Raw genomic sequence first — 22,051 nt, 5'->3', positions numbered from 1 at the left:
AAAATAAAAAAACTTCTGTTTTATGAGTATATTGTTCAAAGAATGAAAAGACAGGCTGGGCGGTGGCTCACACCTGTAATCCTAGCACTTCGGGAGGCCAAGGCAGGCAGATCACTTGAGGTCAGGAGTTCAAAACCAACCTGGCCAACATGATGAAACCCCATCTCTACTAAAAATACAAAAAATTAGCCAGTCATGGTGGTGGGCACCTGTAATCCCAGCTACTTGGGAGGCTGAGGCAGAAGAATCACTTGAACCTGGGAGGTGGAAGTTGCAGTGAGCCGGGATTGCACTACTCCAGCCTGGGCAACAGAGTGAGACTCCGTCTCAAAAAAAAAAAAAAGAAAAGAAAAGACAAGAAAAACATTTCAAGATGCATATCTGATAAAAGGTTTTTATTCCAAATATATAAAGTTCTCAAACTCAACAGTAAGAAAAATAAATGAAGTAAAAATTCTCAAAAGATGTATACAGTTACTTTATCAAAGTTACCTAATACAGATGGTAAATAAGCTTATAAAAATTTGCCTGGGGCGGTGGCTCACACCTGTAATCCCAGCACTTTCAGAGGCTGAGGTGGGTGGATCACCTGAGGTCAGGAGTTTGAGAACAGTCTGGCCAACATGGTGAAACCCCATCTCTGCTAAAAATACAAAAATTAGCTGGGAGCGGTAGCGGGCGCCTGTAATCCCAGCTACTTGGGAGGCTGAGGCAGGAGAATCGCTTGAACTCAGGAGGCAGAGGTTGCAGTGAGCTGAGATTGTGCCACTGAACTCCAGCCTGAGCAATAAGAGTGAAACTCTGTCTCAAAAACAAACCAACAAACAGAAATTTGTAGGATACACAAATTAAAACTATGAGGGTATACCATTCGATATCTACTAGAATCATTAAAACTATAAGATGAACCATATCAAATTCTGGCATGGATGAGGTGGAACTGGAGCACTCATACACTGCTGGTAGGAATGTAAAATGGTACAACTTTGGAAAAGAGTTTGTCAGTTTCCTAAATAGTTAATCATACACCTACTGTGTGATCCAGACATTATACTCCTAAGTATTTACCCAAGAGAAAAGAAATCCTATGTTCATACAGACTTGTACACAAATGTTCACAGCAGCTTTATTTGTAATATCCCAAAACTAAAACAACCCAAATGTCATCAACAAGTAAATGGGTAAATGAATTGTGGTATATCCATACAAGGGAATATTCAACATTTAAAAGAATGAATTCATACGAGCATCAAGATGGAGACATATGAATCTCAAAATAATTATGCAAAGTGAAAGAAGCCAGACCAAAAAAAAAGACATACTGTATGATTCCATTCACATAAAACTCTACAAAATGCAAAATGAAAGCCGATTGGTGGTTTTCTGGGGAGGAGTCATCGGGAGGGGCATTGTGACACTTTGAGGGATGATGGATACGTTCACTCTTAATTGTAGTATGCATGTTCTCCACAAGGTGTGAAAAGTTATCAAATAGTACGCTTTAAATATGTTCAGTTTATTTTGTGTTAATTATATCTCAATACAGCTTTTAACAAAAGCAAACATCTCTTGCCCACATAAGGATGATACAGCTTAAAAAAAAAAAAAAAAGATTCCTGCTAGATTATGTGCAGCAAAATAAAAAGGCTTCCTTTAAAGTAGAATAGCCTGTGAAGAGTGGGTGGAAATAGAAGCCTAAAAATAGAAGATATATTTCTAATTCCACCTGTTTCTATTCAGCAATATTTGCATACCTGGCTCAGTTTGTTCTAGATTGAGTGTCTTCATTATTTTCGTCTTGTATGTTTCGGAATTATAGCATAGCAAAACAGAGTTGAGAAGAGGTCATCTACAAAAGGTATGTTCTTTAGGGAAAGAAATTCTATTCTTACCTCTGGGCCACACATCCCATGATTCTAGCAAGAACTGTTGTGAAGGGTTAAAGCTATTGATCTGTTCTCTGGTAGAAAAAAGTGAAGAAATAATAACTGATTCAGGAAGTGGCAACAGGTTGTGGATTAGCTCACAGAAAAGACCACTCACTTACTAATTACTTTCTTGGGCTCCCCACTTGCCCCAAAATGTGTGTGCGTGTGTGTGTGTGTGTGTGTGTGTGTGTCTGTAAGTGGTAGAGTCTGGAGATGGACCACAGTTTAAAAACCAAGGATTGATATCTTTTAAAGTTAAGAACATGAGTTTCTTGATTTCGGGATGGCCTCTGTCCTTTGTTTCTTCATGTGCACTTTTTCCCAGACATATTTCCCCTTTTTGCTCTCTGCCTGCACTTGAGCAAGTTCTCCATGTTCTGTCTTTTATACAATTTTAGGAGTGTGAGGGGAAGGTGATAATGAGGTAAAGCAGACTGAGTTCAGAGGGTTTTCAAGCTTGAAGAGGAGTCAAATTTTAAAATAAAAAGGGGAAAATGGACTTCAGGCTGGCAGGGAAGCTTGGGACAAGCTAGGTGAAATAATACAGATAGCTAGAATTAAAAATGTTGACATAAAGGTGCCAGGCACCTGGAGCCCCAGTTTCTGCAAAGGAGTTCTGCAGCCAGCTAAATGACAGTTTTCTGGGCTCTCACGTTTGGCACCCAAGTGACAAAGAATAGCCTAAATTCCAGAATAAAACTCAAAGACTTTTTTCTTTTCTTCCAGAGCCTTCAAATTCACTGTGCTCTTAGGTTTGCCTTCTTCTGACATATACTGAAGGCAGCTAAAATGCAGTTTTCCGCATAAACAGCTCCTCGTTGTATATATGCACAGGTACCTGAAGGGTATGTCTGGGAAACAGCACCTCGGACTCTAAATCTGCAGTCAGGAAAAAACAAAACGAACAAACAAACAAAAAAAAACTTAGTTTACTGCCACCTTGTTTCAGAAACTTAGCTTTTGAAACTTTCTGTCTTAAAGCCTCCAATCAGTAATAAATGCGGGAAGGAAAACCCAAGAAAAGGTCTGAATGGTTAATGAGTAAATCTTTTTGTGAAACAGGTAAGGAAGGAGACTGAGAAATTCCCCCAAGCTCCTCTCTGGCAAGAAGAGGACATTGGTGGAATGCCGGCAGTGACTTCACTAGCAGGTTCAGCAAAGAATAGAAACTGACAAGAGAGGCATCAAAAAGAATGGGAAACTTACAAGTGGGGCATCAAAGGAGAACCGTCCTCCCAGAGCCATGGGTAGCTGGGGTTCCTCCGAGACAGCCCCATCCAGAATGGAAAACTGGAATAGGAAATTGCTTGCTGGATGAAGTCCTGTGGGGAGTAATGTTTCTGAGTTTGTGGAATCCACATGGTGGTTTTAGAATCTGAAAGTCAGTTCGTGTTAGATCCACAAAACTAAAGAACCAAAAGGGATATTTGACATCCCCTTGACTGTTTTATGGAAACACTTACTGAAGGCTAGAGATACTACAGAGCCTGTCCGTCCAAGGTCATACACAAAATTGGTGATCAGATTAAGCTAAAACAACAGACATTTTGGCTCTCAAACAAGAATTCCCCCAGTGACAGTTTAAACCAGATTAATTTCCCTGTCAACCAATACTCCAGCTCAACAAATATCCATAAACACTCACCAGATCAGCTGTACTATTAATTTTCAGCAACTTAGCATCCAAAGACAAGCACTTCTCTTGGCTCTTTTCCCAGTTAAATGAGCCCGAAGAAAATAGGTAACAGTTTTCTTCATGCCAGATCCAGTCTTGCGGACAAGGAGCTGGGAAGGGTAGTATATCTAATCAGTTATGTTTGTGTAAAAGCAGTTCTGCAGTTCTTAAATCAATTATCCCCTTAGTCCTCTCACGTGCATACTATTTATTTTTGTTTTTGTTTTTTTGTATTTTTAGTAGAGATGGGGTTTCACCATGCAGGCCAAGCCTCCCAAAGTAGTGGGATTATAGTCGTGAGACACCACGCCCTGCCCACACTACTTCTTAAGTAAAATTTTATCCAGCTTCTGCAAATACCTAAATAGCCTCAGAGTCCTTATTTCTTCATTTTTTGAAAAAAAGAAAAAAAAGAAAGAAAGCATACTGATTTTAGCAACCTAAATGTACTTCTCATTTAGCATTTTCACTTCCCCTGATGAAAAGCAAGTTAAGCTAGCATGTAATTTTAGAAACTGATCTATTTTTTAAAGTTGTGTTTGAAATAAAGAAAGTGAGGGTTGGGGGAATATTTAATAGCCATTCTGCTATTTTTAAAAAGTAATGCTATGCATTTTAAAACTTCATATCTTTGAATAATGAATCTAGGCTTAAATACTGTACTATGTGTCTTGCTTTCAGACATGTGTGGTCTAATATAGTAGCCATATGTGATTCTTGAGTACTAGAAATATAGCTAGTTTACATTTCTTAAAACAAATTATTTTAATTGAAACAGGGTCTTGCTATGTTGTCCAGGCTGGTCTTGAACTCCTGGCCTCAAGCAATCCTCCTGCCTCAGCCTCCCAAAGTGCTGGAATTACAGGCATGACCCACCACACCTGGCTAGTTTGCATTAAGATGTACTATAAGTGTAAAACACACAAATGATTTTGAAAACTTGATTTGAAAAAAAAAAAGAATGTAAAATAGCTGATTAAAAATGTTTATACTGATTAGTATTGAAATAATATTTCAAATATCTTGGGTTAAATAAAATGTGTTTCTAAAATTAATTTTATCTGCTTCCTTTTCATTTTTACGTGGTTACTAGTAAATTTTTTTTTTTTTTTGAGATGAGTCTCACTCTGTCGCCCAGGCTGGAGTGCAGTGGTGTGATCTCGGCTCACTGCAACCTCCGCCTCCCAGGTTCAAGCAATTCTCTGCCTCAGCCTCCTGAGTGGCTGGGATTACAGGCACCCACCACCACGCCCGGCTAATTTTTTTGCATTTTTAGTAGAGATGGGGTTTCACCATCTTGGCCAGGCTGGTCTTGAACTCCTGATCTTGTGATCCACCCACCTAGGCCTCCCAAAGTGCTGGATTACAGGCGTGAGCCACTGCACCCGGCCCTAGAAATTTTAATGATACATATGTAACACATACTGTATTTCTTTTGTACAGAGTTGTTCTAGGGAAAATAGTATATTAATATAAAGCAAGGATCTCAATTTAAATAAGATTTTAGAAAATAAGGAGATTTTCAGTAGCAAAATTCACAGGGAGTCCACCAAACCAAAAACAGGACTTAGACAATAGGCAAAATATACCAATGTCTACATGTTTACGGATGCTTTCAGGAACCCTCAAATCATCACTATCATCACCATCATCATTATCATCTCTTCCATCTCCTTAAGGGGAAACAAAGTACTCTGGTCTACACTACAACCAAAAAGTGAAAAATTAAAATCTTTGAGAAAGGCAGCATTTTAATTTCATTCTCACTGTGGCATAAAACCACTAAATAAATGTGTAAGAGTAGGCTTTATCAGAGAGGAGAAAATAGGAGGGACTGAAAAACAAAAGAAAAAAGTGACTGAGAAAGAGCATGCAAAACACTAAGTTGATTTTTCACCAAACTGACACTTATAAAAAGAAAAAGAGACCAAGTTGAAAGCAGTCAATGCAAGCTTCTTACTTCTTAGTTTGCCTAACCCCATCATATTATGTAAATATAAATATATGTACGTTTTTGGCTGGGGTGGTGGCTTATGCCTATAATCCCACCACTTTGGGAGGCTGAGGTGGGTGGGTCGCTTGAGGCCAGGAGTTCCAGACCAGCCTGTGCAACATGGCGAAACCCCATTTCCACAAAAAACAAAAATTCACCGGGCATGGTGGTGTGCGCCTGTAGTCTCAGCTACTTAGGAGACTGAGGTGGAAGGATCACTTGAACCTAGGAGGCAGAGGTGGCAGTGAGCTGAGATCATGCCACTGCACTCTAACCTGGGTGACAGAGCAAGACTCTGTCTCAAAAAATATATTTAGATGTATATAAGTTTTTGTGGACTAAAAAGACAGTCTGGGCAAGTTTTCCCAGTTATGACAAAGTAAGAAGGACACATTACAAAATGTAGTATTTAAACTTACTGCATTTCTTTGTGTGTGTGTGTGTGTGTGTGTGTACACAAAAATAAACATAGTAAGTGATATTTGTGTCTGTTAAATTATATAACAAATACGAATATCACTTACTATGTTTATTTTTTATGTAATTTAACAAACGCAAATATCACTCACTATGTGCCAGAAACTGTTGGAAGTACTGTACAGATATTAACTCATTTAATCCTCATAGTATCTCTGTGAGATAGGTTCCAGTCATTTTCTTCATTTGACAAATAGAGGAGAATCTGGACCTAGACAATGTAACTCTAGAGTCTGGGTGTTTCACCACTATAACATACTACCTTTCAAACTTCTAAGTTAAAACCATTTGAGGAAGTGTTTCTCGGTGCCGCTCTCAAGACATTTTGATACAGAATCTTGAGGTAAATCTGTAATCTGCCACTTTTAACAATCTATTTACATACAGTAAAGCTTGAGAATCACCACAAATTCCATTGCTAAATGTAAAGTCTGTTCCTGCAAAGGCCCTGCATCTCACTAGCTCGTTGGCCTAAAGCAAAACATATAATAACCTCTCAGCATCTCTCCCCGCTCATATGTACATTGAAGACCACAGACTTTTTAGTAAAAAAGATAAAACTTGCCTCAAACTGGAAAAACCTGGCTTTTTTTTTTCTTTATGTGGTATTTTAGTATTACTTTTTAAAGACTTCTCAAAGCTCTTTGGTGGGCCGGTCATGGTGGCTCACGCCTGTAATCCCAGCACTTTAGGAGGCCGAGGTGGGTGGATCACGAGGTCAGGGGTTCGAGACCAGCCTGACCAACATGGTGAAACCCCGTCTCTCCTAAAAATACAAAAATTAGCTGGGCATGGTGGTAGGCGCCTGTAATCCCAGCTACTCAGGAGGCTGAGGCAGGAGAATTGCTTGAATCCGGGAGGCGGAGGTTGCAGTGAGCCGAGATCGCACCACTGCACTCTAGCCTGGGTGACAGAGCGAGACTCCGTCTCAAAAAAAAAAAAAAAAATGCTCTTTGATGAAAGGCAAAACTTTATTTTGTGTCTCTACTAACTAGCCTTTATCTGACACTGTCGAGGAATGGAACATGTTACTTGGTATATCTGCCAGCATCAGACATATCACTTATTTTTTTTTTTTTTTTATGAGAAGGAGTCTCACTGTTTCACCCAGGCTGGAGTGCAGTGGCACGATCTCGGCTCACTGCAGGCTCCGCCCCCCGCCCCCGGGTTCACGCCATTCTCCTGCCTCAGCATCCCGCGTAGCTGGGACTACAGGCGGCCGCCACCTCGCCCGACTAATTTTTTGTATTTTTAGTAGAGATGGGGTTTCACCGTGTTAACCAGGATGGTCTCGATCTCCTGACCTCGTGATCCGCCCGCCTCGGCCTCCCACAGTGCTGGGATTACAAGCGTGAGCCACCGCGCCCGGCCCACTTATTGTTTTTTATTAGTTGTTCATCCAGGGCATCTCTGGGAGATAGTTCTGAATGGTCCTGATGTAGATTTAATCCCATACAACTGATAAAGACAAAATTCTCTTATGGCCTTGCCTGTGATATAAACCATTGGTTAGTATGTGGTTATGTCCACTTTTATAAACATTCCTATCCTTAATAGATAAACTTTCTCCCTTTAAGCCTTCTTGAAGGTGGTATATTCATTTCCTTGCAAGCTCCAACTTTAAAGAGATTAAATATGTTTGACATTTGCTAAAAATTATTTTGTTTAAAAATTTCTGCTAACTTTGAAAATGTAAATGACCTCTAAATAGTGAAGGGATTTATAAACTGCAAAACATTACACAAAATTACTTTTTATTATCATTTCACTTTATCTGGGTCTCAGTGTTTCACCTATCAAGGAAAAGCTTAGGTATCTGTGAACTATTATTATATGCTCTTTATTCAAATAAATTATGTGGTTGAGATTAAGTAAATTGTGCAAGCAAGAAGCTAGAGAGATCTCTGTTTATCAGAGGAAGTTGTTCACTCATCCTGACAATAGGGCACTAATCTATGCACCTCCAAGGACACAAAGTACCTCTGAATGACTCTATCTCACACCTTTTAACTCTCCCTATGCCTAAAACCATATACCTGATTTAATGACACACTGCAGAAAGACCAAATAATACAGTAGCTTCTGTAACAATATCAGAGTTCACATCATAGTCTTTTTTTTTTTTAATTTGTATAGCATGATCTTTCAAGCATTCTTCATGGGTAGAATACGTTACTTTTTATTTTTTAATTTTATTTATTTATTTTTTGAGATGGAGTTTCGCTCTTGTTGGTCAGGGTGGAGTTCATTGGTGTGGTCTTGGCTCACTGCAACCTCTGCCTCAAGGGTTCAAGCGATTCTCCTGCCTCAGCCTCCCAAATAGCTGGGATTACAGGTGCCTGCCACCACGCCCAACTAATTTCTGCATTTTTTTCTTTTTTTATTAATTTTTTTCTTTTTTTGCACACAAAACAATAAACATTTTCTAAAAATACATACAAACAAAAAGATGCATATCAAAGATATTAGGAAGGTTGCACATTGGAAGACTGGGAATAGAAATGGGGGGGTGGGAATGAAAGAAAATAAATGAGAGGGACTTTGTATGGATCAAAGATAATAACTCAATCCTCTATGTCTTTGACAAACAAGAAGGAGAAGGAAGAGGAAGAAAAAGAAAGTGGGATAAAGGATCAGAAAGGGAGGAAAATAGAAAAAAATAGAGTATGACTCCAGGGTAGACCTGTTTTGTTGTTGCTGGGTTGGTTGGTTGGTTTGTTGTATTTTTCATGTTTCGCCATGTTGGCCAAGCTGGTCTCGAACTCCTAGCCTCAAGTGATCAACCCGCCTCGGCCTCCCAGAATGCTGGGACTACAGGCGTGAGCCACCACGTCCAGCCCCCACACTGCGTCTGGCCTCCGTGGTAGACCTCCCAGACGGGGCGGCTGGGCAGAGGCACTCCCCACTTCCCAGACAGGGCGGCCAGGGAGAGACGCTCCTCACTTCCTAGACGGGGCGGCGGTTGGGCAGAGGCGCTCCTCACCTCCCAGACGGGGCAGCCAGGCAGAGACGCTACCCACCTCCCAGACGGGGCGGCGGCCGGGCAGAGGCTGCAATCCTAGTGAGAGGTGAGAGCATGCCGGCAGTCCTCACAGCCCTCGCTCCCTCTCGGTGCCTCCTCTGCCTGTGCTCCCACTTTGGCGGCACTTGAGGAGCCCTTCAGCCCACCGCTGCACTGTGGGAGCCCCTTTCTGCGCTGGCCAAGGCGGGAGCCGGCTCCCTCAGCTTGCAGGGAGGTATGGAGGGAGAGGCGCGAGCAGGAACTGGGGCTCCGTGCGGCGCTTGCGGGCCAGCTGGAGTTCCGGGTGGGCGTGGGCTTGGCGGGTCCCTCGGTCAGAGCAGCCGGCCGCCCCTGTCGGCCCCGGGCAATGAGGGGCTTAGCACCCAGACCAGTGGCTGCAGAGGGTGTACTGGGTCCCCCAGCAGTGCCAACCCACCGGCGCTGTGCTCGATTTCTCACCGGATCTTAGCTGCCTTCCCGCGGGGCAGGGCTCGGGACCTGCAGCCCGCCAAGCCTGAGCCTCCCACCCCTTCCATGGGCTCCTGTGCGGTCCGAGCCTCCAGCTGGCCTCCCCGATGAGTGCCACCCCCTGCTCCACAGCACCCGGTCCCGTCAACCACCCAAGGGCTGAGGAGTTGCGAGTGCACGGCGCAGGACTGGCAGGCAGCTCCACCTGCAGCCCCGGTGCAGGATCCACTGGGTGAAGCCAGCTGGGCTCCTGAGTCTGGTGGAGATGTGGAGAACCTTTATGTCTAGCTCAGGGATTGTAAACGCACCAATCAGCGCCCTGTTAAAACAGACCACTGGGCTCTACCAATCAGCAGGACATGGGTGGGGCCAGATAAGAGAATAAAAGCAGGCTGCCCAAGCCAGCAGCGGCAAGCAACCCACTTGGGCCCTCTTCCACACTGGGGAGGCTTTGTTCTTTCACTCTGAAATAGATCTTGCTACTGATCACTGTTTGGGTCCACACTACTTTATGGGCTGTAAGACGGTAAAGGTCTGCAGCTTCACTCCTGAAGCCAGCAAGGCCACGAGCCCACCGGGAGGAAGAAACAACTCCAGACGGGCCGCCTTAAGAGCTGTAATACTCACGGCGAAGGTCTGCAGCTTTACTCCTGAGCCAGCGAGACCACGAACCCACCAGAAGGAAGAAACTCCGAACACATCTGAACATCAGAAGGAACAAACTCCAGACATGCATTTAGAACTATAACACTCAGCGCAAGGGTCCGCGGCTTCATTCTTGAAGCCAGTGAGACCAAGAACCCACCAATTCTGGACACACTAGCACCCGGGGAGGCCAAGGCAGGGGGCTGGGAGGGGGAGGCTGCAGCGAGGCGAGACCACGCCACCGCACTCCAGCCGGGGCAACACTGAGCACTGAGTGAGCGAGACTCTGCCTGCAGTCCTAGCACCTCGGGAAGCCGAGGTGGATAGACCACTTGAGGCCAGGAGTTGGAGACCAGCCTGGCCAACATGGCGAAACCCCGCCTCCACCAAAAATACCAAAATCAGCCAGGCGTGGTGGCGCGCGCCTGCAATCCCAGCCACCCGGCAGGCTGAGGCAGGAGAATCACGGGAGCCCGAGGCAGGGAGTCTATAGCGAGCCGAGACCATGCCGCTTCAGTCCAGCCTGGGCAACAGAGGGAGACCGTGCGAGAGAGAGAGAGACGGAGGGAGGGAAGGAAGGAAGGACAGACATCATAGTCTTCTTATGCATGCTGCTATTTCTGCCTGCCTCTGGATTCTGAGTCCCTTTAGACAGCTAAAATTAACTCATTTCTTCTTATATAAATACACTTCTTGGACTCCTCATGTTTTTGTGTAATCTGAAGTATCTGCGTAAGGCTTGCAAGCCAGTCCATCTCCATTGGCTCTATTTAAATCGATGGGCCCGGCACAGTGGCTCACACCTGTAATCCCAGCACTTTTGAGAGGCCAAGGCGGGTGGATCACCCAAGGTCAGGAATTCAAAACCAGCCTGGCCAACTTGGTGAGACACCATCTGTACTAAAAATACAAAAATTAGCCAGGTGTGGTGGCGGGTGCCTGTAATCCCAACTACTCGGGAGGCTGAGGCAGGAGAATCCCTTGAACCCGGGAGGCGGAAGTTGCAGTGAGCCGAGATTGTGCCACTGCCCTCCAGCCTGGGGGACAGAGCGAGACTCCCTTTAAAAAAAAAAAAATTAGCCAGGCGTGGTGGTGGGTGCCTGTAATCCCAGCTACTTGGGAGTCTGAAACATGAGAGCTGCTTGAACCCTGGAGGCGGAGGTGGCAGTGAGCCGAGATCAGGCCACTGCATCCAGTCTGGGCGACAGAGCGAGACTCCATCTCCAAAAGTTGAAATAAAATAAAGTGACGTAGTACACTGTAAGAAATAATGCCATAGAGTGAGCTAATGTAGAGTTAGGGGCAGACAGTTGCAAGGACAAAAAGACCCCTTAGAAAAAAATACGATGATTAAAATGCGTTGGAATGGAAAGAGATAAGGATCTATGGAAAGGGGTGGGGGTGGCAGAATTCTTCAAGAAAAATGTCAAAACTGCTGCTAGGGAGGCTGAGGCAAGAGAATCACTTGAACCCAGGAGGTGAAGGTTGCAGTAAGCTGAGATCACACCACTGCATTCCAGCCCGGGTGTGACACAGCGAGACTGTCTCAAAAAATAAAAAAAAAGAAAAAGCTCAAAACTAAAATTTTAAAAAGAAGAGGCTCTTATAAAGAAGGAAAACAAATTCAGCAAAAGTTATGCTTAATTAAATCAGATTTTTCAAGGATTTGACATAGCATAGGGTGGTTCTGATAAAAAAATTTAGAACTTCTTCCCAAGTGCGGTGGCTCACACCCATAATCCCAGCACTTTAGGAGGCTGAGGCAGGCAGATGACTTGAGGTGAGGAATTTGAGACCAGCCTGTTCAATATGGCAAAACCCTGTCTCTACTGAAAGTACAAAAATTAGTTGGGCATGGTGGCTCATGCTTGTAACCCCAAACACTTTGGGAGCCTGAGGCAGGAGAATCGCTTGAATCCAAGAGGCAGAGGCTTAGTAAGCTGAGATCATACCACTGCTTTCCAGCCTGGGCGACAGAGCAAGACTCCGTCTAAAATTAAAAAATAATAATAAAATAAAATAAAATAAATTAAAAAATTGACTGAGTGCGGTGGCTCATGCCTGTAATCCTAGAACTTTGGGAGGCCGAGGTGGGTGGATCACCTGAGGTCAGGAGTTCAAGACCAGCCTAGCCAACATGGTGAAATCCTGTCTCTACTAAAAATACAAAAATTAGCTGGGCGTGGTGGTGGGAGCCTGTAGTCCCAACTACTTGGGAGGCTGAGGCAGGAGAATCACTTGAACCCAGAGGGTGGAGGTTGCAGTGAGCAGTGATTGCAACGCTTCACTCAAGCCTGGGTAAAAGAGCGAAACTCCCATCTAAAAAAAAAAAAAAAAAGGAAAGAAAAAGAAATTGAGACCTTCTTTTATAGAGCATTATGAATGAATAATGATATGCATAACAATAGACTAATTTTGAGCCCAGAATTGTTTCCAAAAAATACTTATGATTGGACAGAAAGCTTCTACTATGCCTCCTCACCCACCCTTCTCCCAATACCTGAGCAATTTGCTGCTCTCTTCAGTCTTTCTTGGAGATTCAGATTCTGGTGGTGAAGTTCCATTTGCTCTTTGGATTTCTCATTCAGCTTCCGAGCAAGGGTTTCTATCATTTCCTTGAGTTCGTTTTGTGACTCCTGTGAAGCTTCTTCTGCTTGTTGCCGGGCTGAGATCTGTCCCTCCAGTTTATTTTTCTGGTGAGTTAGGTTTGCTTGCTGTTGTGTTAGGAGGTCAGACACCTGGGATGCTGAATCACAGTTGCATTAAGACTCTAGTTCTAATCTAAATAAAAATCCCTCCAGGAACTTTTTGAGGAAATCAAAACAGAATTAAATCTATTTTGACAATGGATAAGCTGCTGAAAAATGACCCAAATTTACTCAGAAATTACAGATTTGGAAGTTCTTGAATATTCCTGCAGTATTTTGTTTAATGTCAGGAACATTGCAAACACTTGTAATTTTTTTAAAAATTACCAAGATTTTGGCCAGACGCAGTGGCTCAGGTCTGTAATCCCAGCACTTTGGGAGGCCGAGGCAGGCAGATCACGAGGTCAAGAGATAGAGACCATCCTGGCCAACATGGTGAAACCCCATCTCTACTAAAAATACCAAAGAAATTAGCTGAGGGTGGTGGCCCGTGTCTGTAGTCCCAACTACTTAGGAGGCTGAGGCAGGGGAATCGCAGTGCCACTGCACTCCAGCCTGGTGACAGAGGGAGACTCTGTCTCAAAAAAATAAACAACAACAACAACAACAAAAACCCCAAATTTTTTTTATTGAGTTACAAATTAAAAGTAATCACAAGATAACCACTACAGCATTAGAATAAATAAGAAAAACCTGAAATAGCCACCCACCAGACTCAGTGATTATTAGTAGGAATTGTCATTAGTGATTTACTCTTATTTATGTCTTAATTCCTCTGCTATATCTCCTCCCAGTCTGTCTACTCTTCCAGACTTCCTAATTTTAAGAACTGTGACATACACCCCTTTTTTGAGATAGCCACACACACTGTGTCACAAGAGTCTCCAAGAATTTTTTCTTTTCTTTTTTTTTCCCCCTTGGCCACAGTACATTTTAGGAAGGGTGAAGATAAAGTGAAGGTTGTGAAATCAAGCAGGCAATAACATGTTAAGGGTCAAATGTCTCAGTTCCTGAATTTTGATGGTGCAATACAAAGCAGACCGCTTGGTTTGAAGGCAGCTTTGATCCTGTTATAAGGTGATCAAAGGCTCAGAAGATTTTTCTGGTCACCACCACTGAGTCAAGGGCACTTCTAGTCACTAGCAAAGGCCCTAAGTATTTACAAATTTAAAATAAAATAGCTTATGAACTTGAACAAAAGTTAAGAAGCAAATAGCACTTCAATGGCCATGATAACCTGGATCCTGGGTAGCCTAAACAACTCAGATCTACAACCTCAATTCACAGGCAGCTCAGGTGAATGTTGGGCACCATTTTCTTTCCTTCTTGGCCACTCTGGACCTTCTTTTCACTTCTTTTTTTCCCTCAATATCTTCTCCTTTCTAAATGCTCTTATTATAAATGTGAAATTTATTTTAAATGTTTTATTTATTAAGATTGTGTTTCTGATTCTTAACATTAAAATGGTATTTAATTATCTCTATCAAAACTCAGCAAGCTAAATAAAATTTCTTTTACTTTTGGGCCTCTCAGATGATCTTGGAGATTAGTAACTTTAAGTTATTATCTTCTCCATCATTCTAGAGTTTAAATAGGCTCTATCCATGAGGTTGTTTTTTTTGGGGGGGTTTGTTTTTTTTAGATGGAGTCTCGCTCTGTTGCCCAGGCTGGAGTGCAAGGGTGAAATCTCAGCTCACTGCAATTTCTACCTCCCCGGTTCAAGCTATTCTCCTGCCTCAGCCTCCTAAGTAGCTGGGATTACAGACATGTGCCACCACACCCGGCTAATTTTTGTATTTTTAGTAGAGATGGGGTTTCGCCATGTTGGCCAGGCTGGTCTTGAACTCCTGACCTCAGGTGGTCCACCCACCTTGGCCTCCCAAAGTGCTGGGATTACAGGTGTGAGCCACCGCACCCGGCCTATCCATGAAGTTATGAAAACAAAGAAACAAAACAAAACAAACAAAAAATGCCTACCAATTGTAATTTTTATTTCATGGCTCTATCCATTTGAAGATGAACAATATACCCATTTATTTTCATGGTCACTCTAAAAACATTTTGCCTAAAATGAATCTATATCAAGGCTGTTTGTAGCTGTTAGGAAAGAAACTTATAAACCATATTTATTAACCTCATTTCCAACATCCCTGCCCCAATAAACATCAGTTCCTTAATTTAGCACTTACATTGCACGCCCAGCACCATAATGGTCACTACTAATCCCAGGCAAAGGACCCCTAGAGTCACAGCAGCCAGGCACCACCATGGAGAGTAAAGAAACTGAAGACCTAGAGTGACAGAGGATAGAATCAGAAAGACAAAAAGGAGTGAACAAGTAAGCAAACCATTCTTTGGAGCCTGTCTGTACTTGGTGATTTACTCTGTTTATGTTTTAGTAAATAGACATAAATAGTTTGCATTCCATACCACTAGTCCTCCAGATGGCTCTGCAAATAATTCATCATACACATTTAGGAATGGAAAATAGGGAGAGTTAAGAAATTTAAGTAATTTACCCATGGTCACACAGCCAGTAAATTCAGAGCCAGGATTCAATACCAGATATTTGAATCTAAATATATGATTCTAAAGCTTATACTTTATCTACTTTCCCCACAATTACTCCTCAAGAAACTCACAGTCCAGCTTGGTTGGATCAACTTCATCCACAGTGCAGAGAGCCTGAAGTTTTTAATATAGACCACGTGCACACATGTGCACACACACACACACACACACATAGTGTGTTTTATAAGTAACATAAACAAACGTCAGACGTCAAGCAAACAAGCTTTCTTCAGTTAATCAACTGAGATTACCTCAAATAACTTTATGAATAATTTTATGCTATTCAATTATGAGTCCACCAAAATTACAACTTGGAACTGTGGTTATTAATCAAAGAAAAATAGGGATGAAGACTTGATATTAGTTTAGCTTATATTAACGGCATATCCTACACTCACACCAAGTGTAGGCTTGATTTTATAAGAGAAATATTCACCATTTTGAAAAAAACAAATCACATAGCTCACAGGTGTATGAATATCCAATTATGTGTTCCACCACTAAAAAAAAAAATCACAGGTATTACTGGTTTTGTAGGAAAACATCCCATACAATGTATTTGGTTTCCTCACCTTGTGAGATAAACAAATAAGGTACTCCTTTCATTATCCTCTGTATGCAACTAAGGAGGCTGAAAGGTTTAGTGACTTGCTTAAGATCACACAGATGCTAAAATCCAAAAATAAGTCTTTAGTCTAATTGTCAGTAGCTACATGACTTGAAATATTATAATAATACAATTTCCACTGTGAATGTATAATGATCCAGTCAAGCAGTGGTCAGATATATTCAAAGTTTTCATAAGTCAAAGGTACTGTGTTAGACTCCACAAATGATAAAAAGAAGATATAAACTTGACAGGGATAAATACGGTTCATCTTCTGATTCAATACTTATTGGCTTCTAGAGTGTGTGTGGCAAGCTAGCAGAGAAGTTGTAGAAGATAGCTGTGTCTCTTGCAAATAATTGCCTAATTCTAGCCTCAGGGGCAAATACCTCTATGTAAATCTTTCAACTCTGTGGTCACTGTTTATTCCACATTGTAGGGCATCAGATACCCTCATCGTGCTCTTTTTTTTTTTTTTTTTTTTTTTGAGGGGGAGCCTTGCTCTCTCGCCCAGGCTGGAGTGCCATGGCGCCATCTCAGGTCACTGCAACCTCTGCCTCCCGGGTTCAAGTGATTCTCCTGCCTTAGCCTTCTGAGTAGCTGGGATTGCAGCCGTGCACCACCACGCCAGGTTAATTTTTGTATTTTTAGTATAGGCGAGGTTTCACCATGCTGGTCTCGAACTCCTGACCTCGTGATCCACCCGCCTCAGCCTCCCAAAGTGCTGGGATTACAGGCGTGAGCCACTGCGCCTGGCCTCATCACTCTTAAATAATGAAAAGCTAAATTTTTAGAGGAAAAAGAAAATCACAGGACCCTGTGAAGGAAGGTACGTGTTCCCTTTTTCTATAGATTCTCTTTTGTCCTGTGTCCTTGGTAGGCAGAGACCATTAATCCAACTGCTGCCCCTACTAGTGATTTTCCAATCATAAACCAATCCGATTCGTTGCAGTAGTTACCTGATCTAACCAAGATTCTGAAAGAAGAATCAATCTCATGATTATTGTAAAATTCAGGCCCTCAATATTTACTACACAAATAATGAATGAGTAAAGAAACGAATGACTATTGTTCACTTCTGGTTTTACCTATAAATGCCAGCACTGTTTTTATAGCAATTTAGTTCATTAGCTCAAATGTGAAAATCACTCCATGCTCACACTTACGTTCTCTATTGAGAGAAATTTCTGTTTTGTTTTTGGAAATGTAATTTGGAATTTCTTTATCCAAATTTCTGACAATACTTGTCTGTCTTTCTCTCCTTATATTCTGTTCATTTTCCTCAGAATGGATATAGAATAAAAGACAATTTACTCATATTGTCTGTGGAATTGGGATTATGAATTAATTTATACCTGTGCAATTTAATTACTGTATGGGTCAAACAGAACTTACAATTTTTCAAAGCAGTAGTACACAACAAAATGTAACTTATGCTACACTATACTGAATATCATTTACTTTGCCTATGTAATTCATGAGGTACTTCAGGTTTCTGTAGTGCCTGAAGGACACTTACAGAAATTATCGTTATATACACCAGATAAATTTTGTTCCCGAGCCCTCCGATGTATTGAATTCTGGATAAATGGGAGTTTGTGGTACAGTCCTAGCTCTACCACTTATTAGCTCCACAAAACTGGATGATGCTGTTAGTTCTCCTGATGCCCAGTTAGCTCTCTGTAAAAGGGAGATAGTAATAGTGCCAATCTCAAAATGTTATTGTGAAGATTCCAAGAAATAATACTCTTAAAGTGAATAGCATATAGAATAACCTGTAGTAAATACTCAGTATAAATTGTTATAAATAAGTTGTCATCATCATCATCATTATAGCCTTCTTGTTTTTCTTTTAAGTAAATGGTATTAATTCTATTTTCCCATACTTGGGTGTTTAGCTTTCTAATCCCATTCTTCGGTGAATTTACATTTTGGGGCTAACACTGGGATTCTTTCCCTGTACACATTTTCCCATCCCTAGTACCTTTAGCTTTTTTTCCATTTGACTTCTCATCAGGCTGGTTCTTCACAGTCTGGATCTTTAGGTCATCAAAAGTCATTTCCAAATTCAAGCTAAGAATGAGAGAGTGAAGCAGTCACGAACTTCAACAAACTAAAAATATGTGAGCTTCTGCTGAAGTATTTAAATAGCTACTGTTATCTAATAGAAGAATGACTCAATCATTGGTAGGAGGAAGGAGAGGCTTTGCTTCATATTGGGAAGTTAGCTGACGCAAATTCTTGAGTTATGTGTATTGCAGGTGGAGAAAGTGGTGATTCTGAAGGTGTTTCAGGATATTTCGCTAAGTAATTTATGAAAGGGAAAATTATTTTTCATGAGCATCAGAGGAGAGATATTGTACCCACTCTTCAGATACAGAAACTGAAATTCAAAGAGAGTAAGTCACACTACATTTGTGAAAAATGTGTCAGAATTTTGGGCCAAAATATTTGATCCCAATGTTTGTTTGCTAATTTCATTAGCAGACTGTTGCTATATGGTGTCTTTTACAAATCACATGTATTCTCTTTTAATTTTCACTGTTTTATTTGGCAATAGATCTAAGAATTTTGGGGTGAATCACATATGGCTCCCATTTCCAGCAATGGTGTCCTGGGTAATTTTAGAATTTATCTAGGGCTACTATTTCATGCAGTGCCAGTGTAACATAGCAGCAGAGAGCACTTTGAAACCAGAAAGAGCTAGTTTCAGTACTTTCCTTTAGTCTACAATCTTGGGAAATTTTAATACTTTGAATCTATGTCTTTGTCTGGAAATTAGGGATAATGTCTACCTGATAACATTGCTACGGGAATTCAAATGACATGCTGGGTAAAAATGATAAGCTTTTTTACACCACGTTTGTGAAAAATGTCACATTGCTATAGGAATTCAAATGACACACTGGTTAAAAATGACAAGCTTTGTACTTGGAGCATAATAAGAACCCAATAAATAATAGTTATTAGTATAGTACTAATATTCAGCACAGTTGAATTACCCATCAAATAGTGTATTTCAGTAAAATCCATGATTGACTTATGTCACAAAGACGCTCACATGAGAGACCCATAAGTATGTCTATGTGTATTTACTGATAGAATACTTATCTATTTTTCCCTTGACAACCTCCTAACCAGATATATATCTATTAGAGATGTCTTCTGAAGGAAGTATTTATAAGCAAAATGATATGATATCTGGCATTTACTTTAAATTACTCCAGAAAAAAAAGTGAAAAGGATACACAAAGGAAGAATGGAAAAATAAATACATAAATAAAACATATAGGAAACTATTAGGAAAAATTACCAATATCGACAGCCTAATTAGGATTCCATTTCCCTCCTCCTCCCTATTTCCTGTATTCCTTTTATTATGTGCAGAGTATTTGAGAACAAATCGAAAAAGTTGGCCAGGTGCAGTGGCTCATGCCTGTAATCTCAGCACTTTGGGAGGCCGAGAGGGGTGGATCACTGAGGTCAAGAGTTTGAGACCAGCCTGGCCAACATGATGAAACCCTGTCACCACTAAAAATACAAAAGTTAGCTGGGCCTGGTTGCAAGCCTATAATCCCAGCTACTTGGGAGGTGGAAAATGAAAATGCTTTTCATTTTCAGTGAGCTGAGATTGTGCCACTGTACTCCAGCCTGGGCAACAGAGCGAGACTCCATTTTAAAAAAAAAAGAATTAAAAAATACTGAAACGATACCACACTGAAAAGGGCACATTATCATTTCTATAGTGACTCAGTTATTTTGGATGCCATGAATATTATAGAACATAAAGTGTTTACCATTTCAACCATTTTTAGGTGTACTGTTCAGTGGCATTAAGTACATTTACATTGTTATGCAGCCATCACCACTATCCATCTCCAGAACTTTCCATCTTCCCCAACTGAAACTCTATACCCACCAAACAATAACTCCTGTGATGGTGAATTTCATGTGTGTTTTTTGTTTGTTTGTTTTGTTTTTGTTTTTTGTTTTTTTTTTTGAGTCGGAGTTTTGCCCTTATTACCCAGGGTGGATTGCAATGGCGTGATCTCGGCTCACTGCAACCTCCGCCTCCTGGGTTCAAGCAATTCTCCTGCCTCAGCCTCCTGAGTAGCTGGGATTACAGGCGCCCGTCACCACTCCCGGCTAATTGTTTTGTAATTTCAGTAGAGACAGGGTTTCACCATGTTGGCCAGGCTGGTCTTGAACTCCTGTCCTCAAGTGATCTGCCTGCCTCAGCCTCCCAAATTGCTGGGATTACAAGCGTGAGCCACCGCGCTGGCCTTATGTGTCTTCTTGACTGGGCCATGGGGTTCCCAGACAGGATGCTTTTAAATGAGATTAACATATTAATCAGCAGAGGAAAGTAGATTTCGCTGCATAATGTGGGTGGGCTTCATCCAAAAGTTGAAGGCCTAAAGAACAAAAAAACTTCTAACCTTCCCCCAAATAAGAAAGAATTCTCCAGCTGTCTATGGACTGGAACTAAGCCATCAACTCTCCCAGTTCTCCACTTGCTGGCCGAGTCTGGCAGCCCACACTCCAGATTTTAACTTACCAGACTCTATAATCATACAAGCCAATTCCTTATAATAAATCTATTTCTATGTATGTACACAGCATATTGATCCTCTTTCTCTGCACAGACCTAATACAAATCCCAATTCCTTTCTCCTTTCTTGGAAATCACCATTCCATTTTTTTGTTTCTATAAATTGGTTTATTTTAGGCACCTCATACTGGTGGAATCATACAATATTTGTCCTTTTGTATCTAACTTATTTTATTTAGCATTATGTCTTCAACAGTTATCAATGTGGTAGCATGTGTCAGAATTTTGTTCCTTTTAAAGTCTGTATAATATTCCATTGTACGTATAAACCACATTCTACATTTTATTTATCCATTGATGGACGTTTGGGTTTATCCTGTTTTTAAAGATCAGTGGGATAGTTTCTACAGTCCTTGTGTGGCAGATAACTGGACAGATTTGAAAAATTTTAGAGGAGCCGGGCGCGGTGGCTCACGCCTGTAATCCCAGCACTTTGGGAGGCTGAGGCGGGTGGATCACGAGGTCAGGAGATTGAGACCACGGTGAAACCCCGTCTCTACTAAAAATACAAAAAAATTAGCCGGGCGTGGTGGCGGGCGCCTGTAGTCCCAGCTACTCGGAGAGGCTGAGGCAGGAGAATGGCGTGAACCCGGGAGGCGGAGCTTGCAGTGAGCCGAGATTGCGCCACTGCACTCCAGCCTGGGTGACAGAGCAAGACTCCGTCTCAAAAAAAAAAAAAAAAAAAAAAGAAAAATTTTAGAGGGCTCTCATTATTCCTGCCTCCTGGTGTTCATGATCTTGTGTAATCCTTCCCCTTGAGTGTGAGTGATACCTATGACTTGGAGTGTAGCAGAGGTGCTGGAATGTATGTGATCATCTACGGGTGCTTATGTAAGGTACAGTGACTATTTTGCTAAAGTCACTCTCCCTCTCCTATTTCCATCTTTATCTCCCTGTCTAGATTTTTAAAAGCAAGCTTAAATGGATCCTGCAGCCATAGAGAAATAAATTCTGCCTGAAGGAGCTTACAAGTGAATCTTCCCAGGCTCAACTGGGAATGCATGATGAGAGTGCAGCCCAGCAGCCACCTTGATTGCAGCCTTGTGATACGTCAAGCAGAGGACCCAACTAAGTTGTGTCCACACTTCTGATGCACAGATACTTTGAAATAATAAAAGCACCTTGTTTTACATTGCTTCTCACATAATTTGTGGTGAAGTGTTACACAGCATATCAACCTAAAACATTCTGTGATACACTGAATCCTTCTGTCTTGTTTAACTTTTCTAACTCTAATCTTTTTACTGATTTCAGTGCCTTTGAGGCTGTCACTCAATCCCTATGCCGTGATCTTGGCTCATCAGATGGAAACACTTCCCAAGGGATCTCCCAAGGGTTGCAAAGATGAAACTTCTTCTGCTATATTATTTATTTTTGAAGTCAGGGCTGTGGCCCTACCCACTGACTTATAGTTTGAGGTTGATGC

General features: G+C 41.7%; 2 protein-coding genes across 5 annotated transcripts in view; one reads left to right on the top strand and one right to left on the bottom strand.

The window, feature by feature from the left end:
- Positions 1-1,101: 1,101 nt before the first annotated feature.
- LOC129483376 (oxidized low-density lipoprotein receptor 1) overlaps positions 1,102-22,051 on the bottom strand; it is a 60,255-nt gene continuing 39,305 nt past the window's right edge. For all 4 annotated transcript variants that reach the window (XM_063639667.1, XM_055280683.2, XM_063639668.1 and 1 more), the window contains 6 exons: positions 17,998-18,086; positions 15,025-15,126; positions 12,688-12,933; positions 3,574-3,713; positions 3,135-3,250; positions 1,102-2,807 (listed from right to left, as the gene is read on the bottom strand). In XM_063639667.1, the coding sequence (XP_063495737.1) occupies positions 2,666-2,807; positions 3,135-3,250; positions 3,574-3,713; positions 12,688-12,933; positions 15,025-15,126; positions 17,998-18,086 (835 nt within the window). In that variant the 3' untranslated portion in view covers positions 1,102-2,665. The remainder of the gene's footprint in view (positions 2,808-3,134; positions 3,251-3,573; positions 3,714-12,687; positions 12,934-15,024; positions 15,127-17,997; positions 18,087-22,051) is intronic.
- Positions 1,824-22,051, top strand: part of TMEM52B (transmembrane protein 52B) — a 37,209-nt gene continuing 16,981 nt past the window's right edge. The window contains exon 1 of the transcript XR_010120872.1: positions 1,824-1,858. The gene's annotated coding sequence lies outside the window, so the exon portion shown is untranslated. The remainder of the gene's footprint in view (positions 1,859-22,051) is intronic.

The sequence above is a fragment of the Symphalangus syndactylus genome, chromosome 5, assembly GCF_028878055.3.
Source record: "Symphalangus syndactylus isolate Jambi chromosome 5, NHGRI_mSymSyn1-v2.1_pri, whole genome shotgun sequence".
In the NCBI taxonomy this organism is placed as follows: domain Eukaryota; kingdom Metazoa; phylum Chordata; class Mammalia; order Primates; family Hylobatidae; genus Symphalangus; species Symphalangus syndactylus.
The sequence above is the reverse complement of the archived record's forward strand: the minus strand, read 5'-3'. Positions and strand labels throughout refer to the sequence as shown.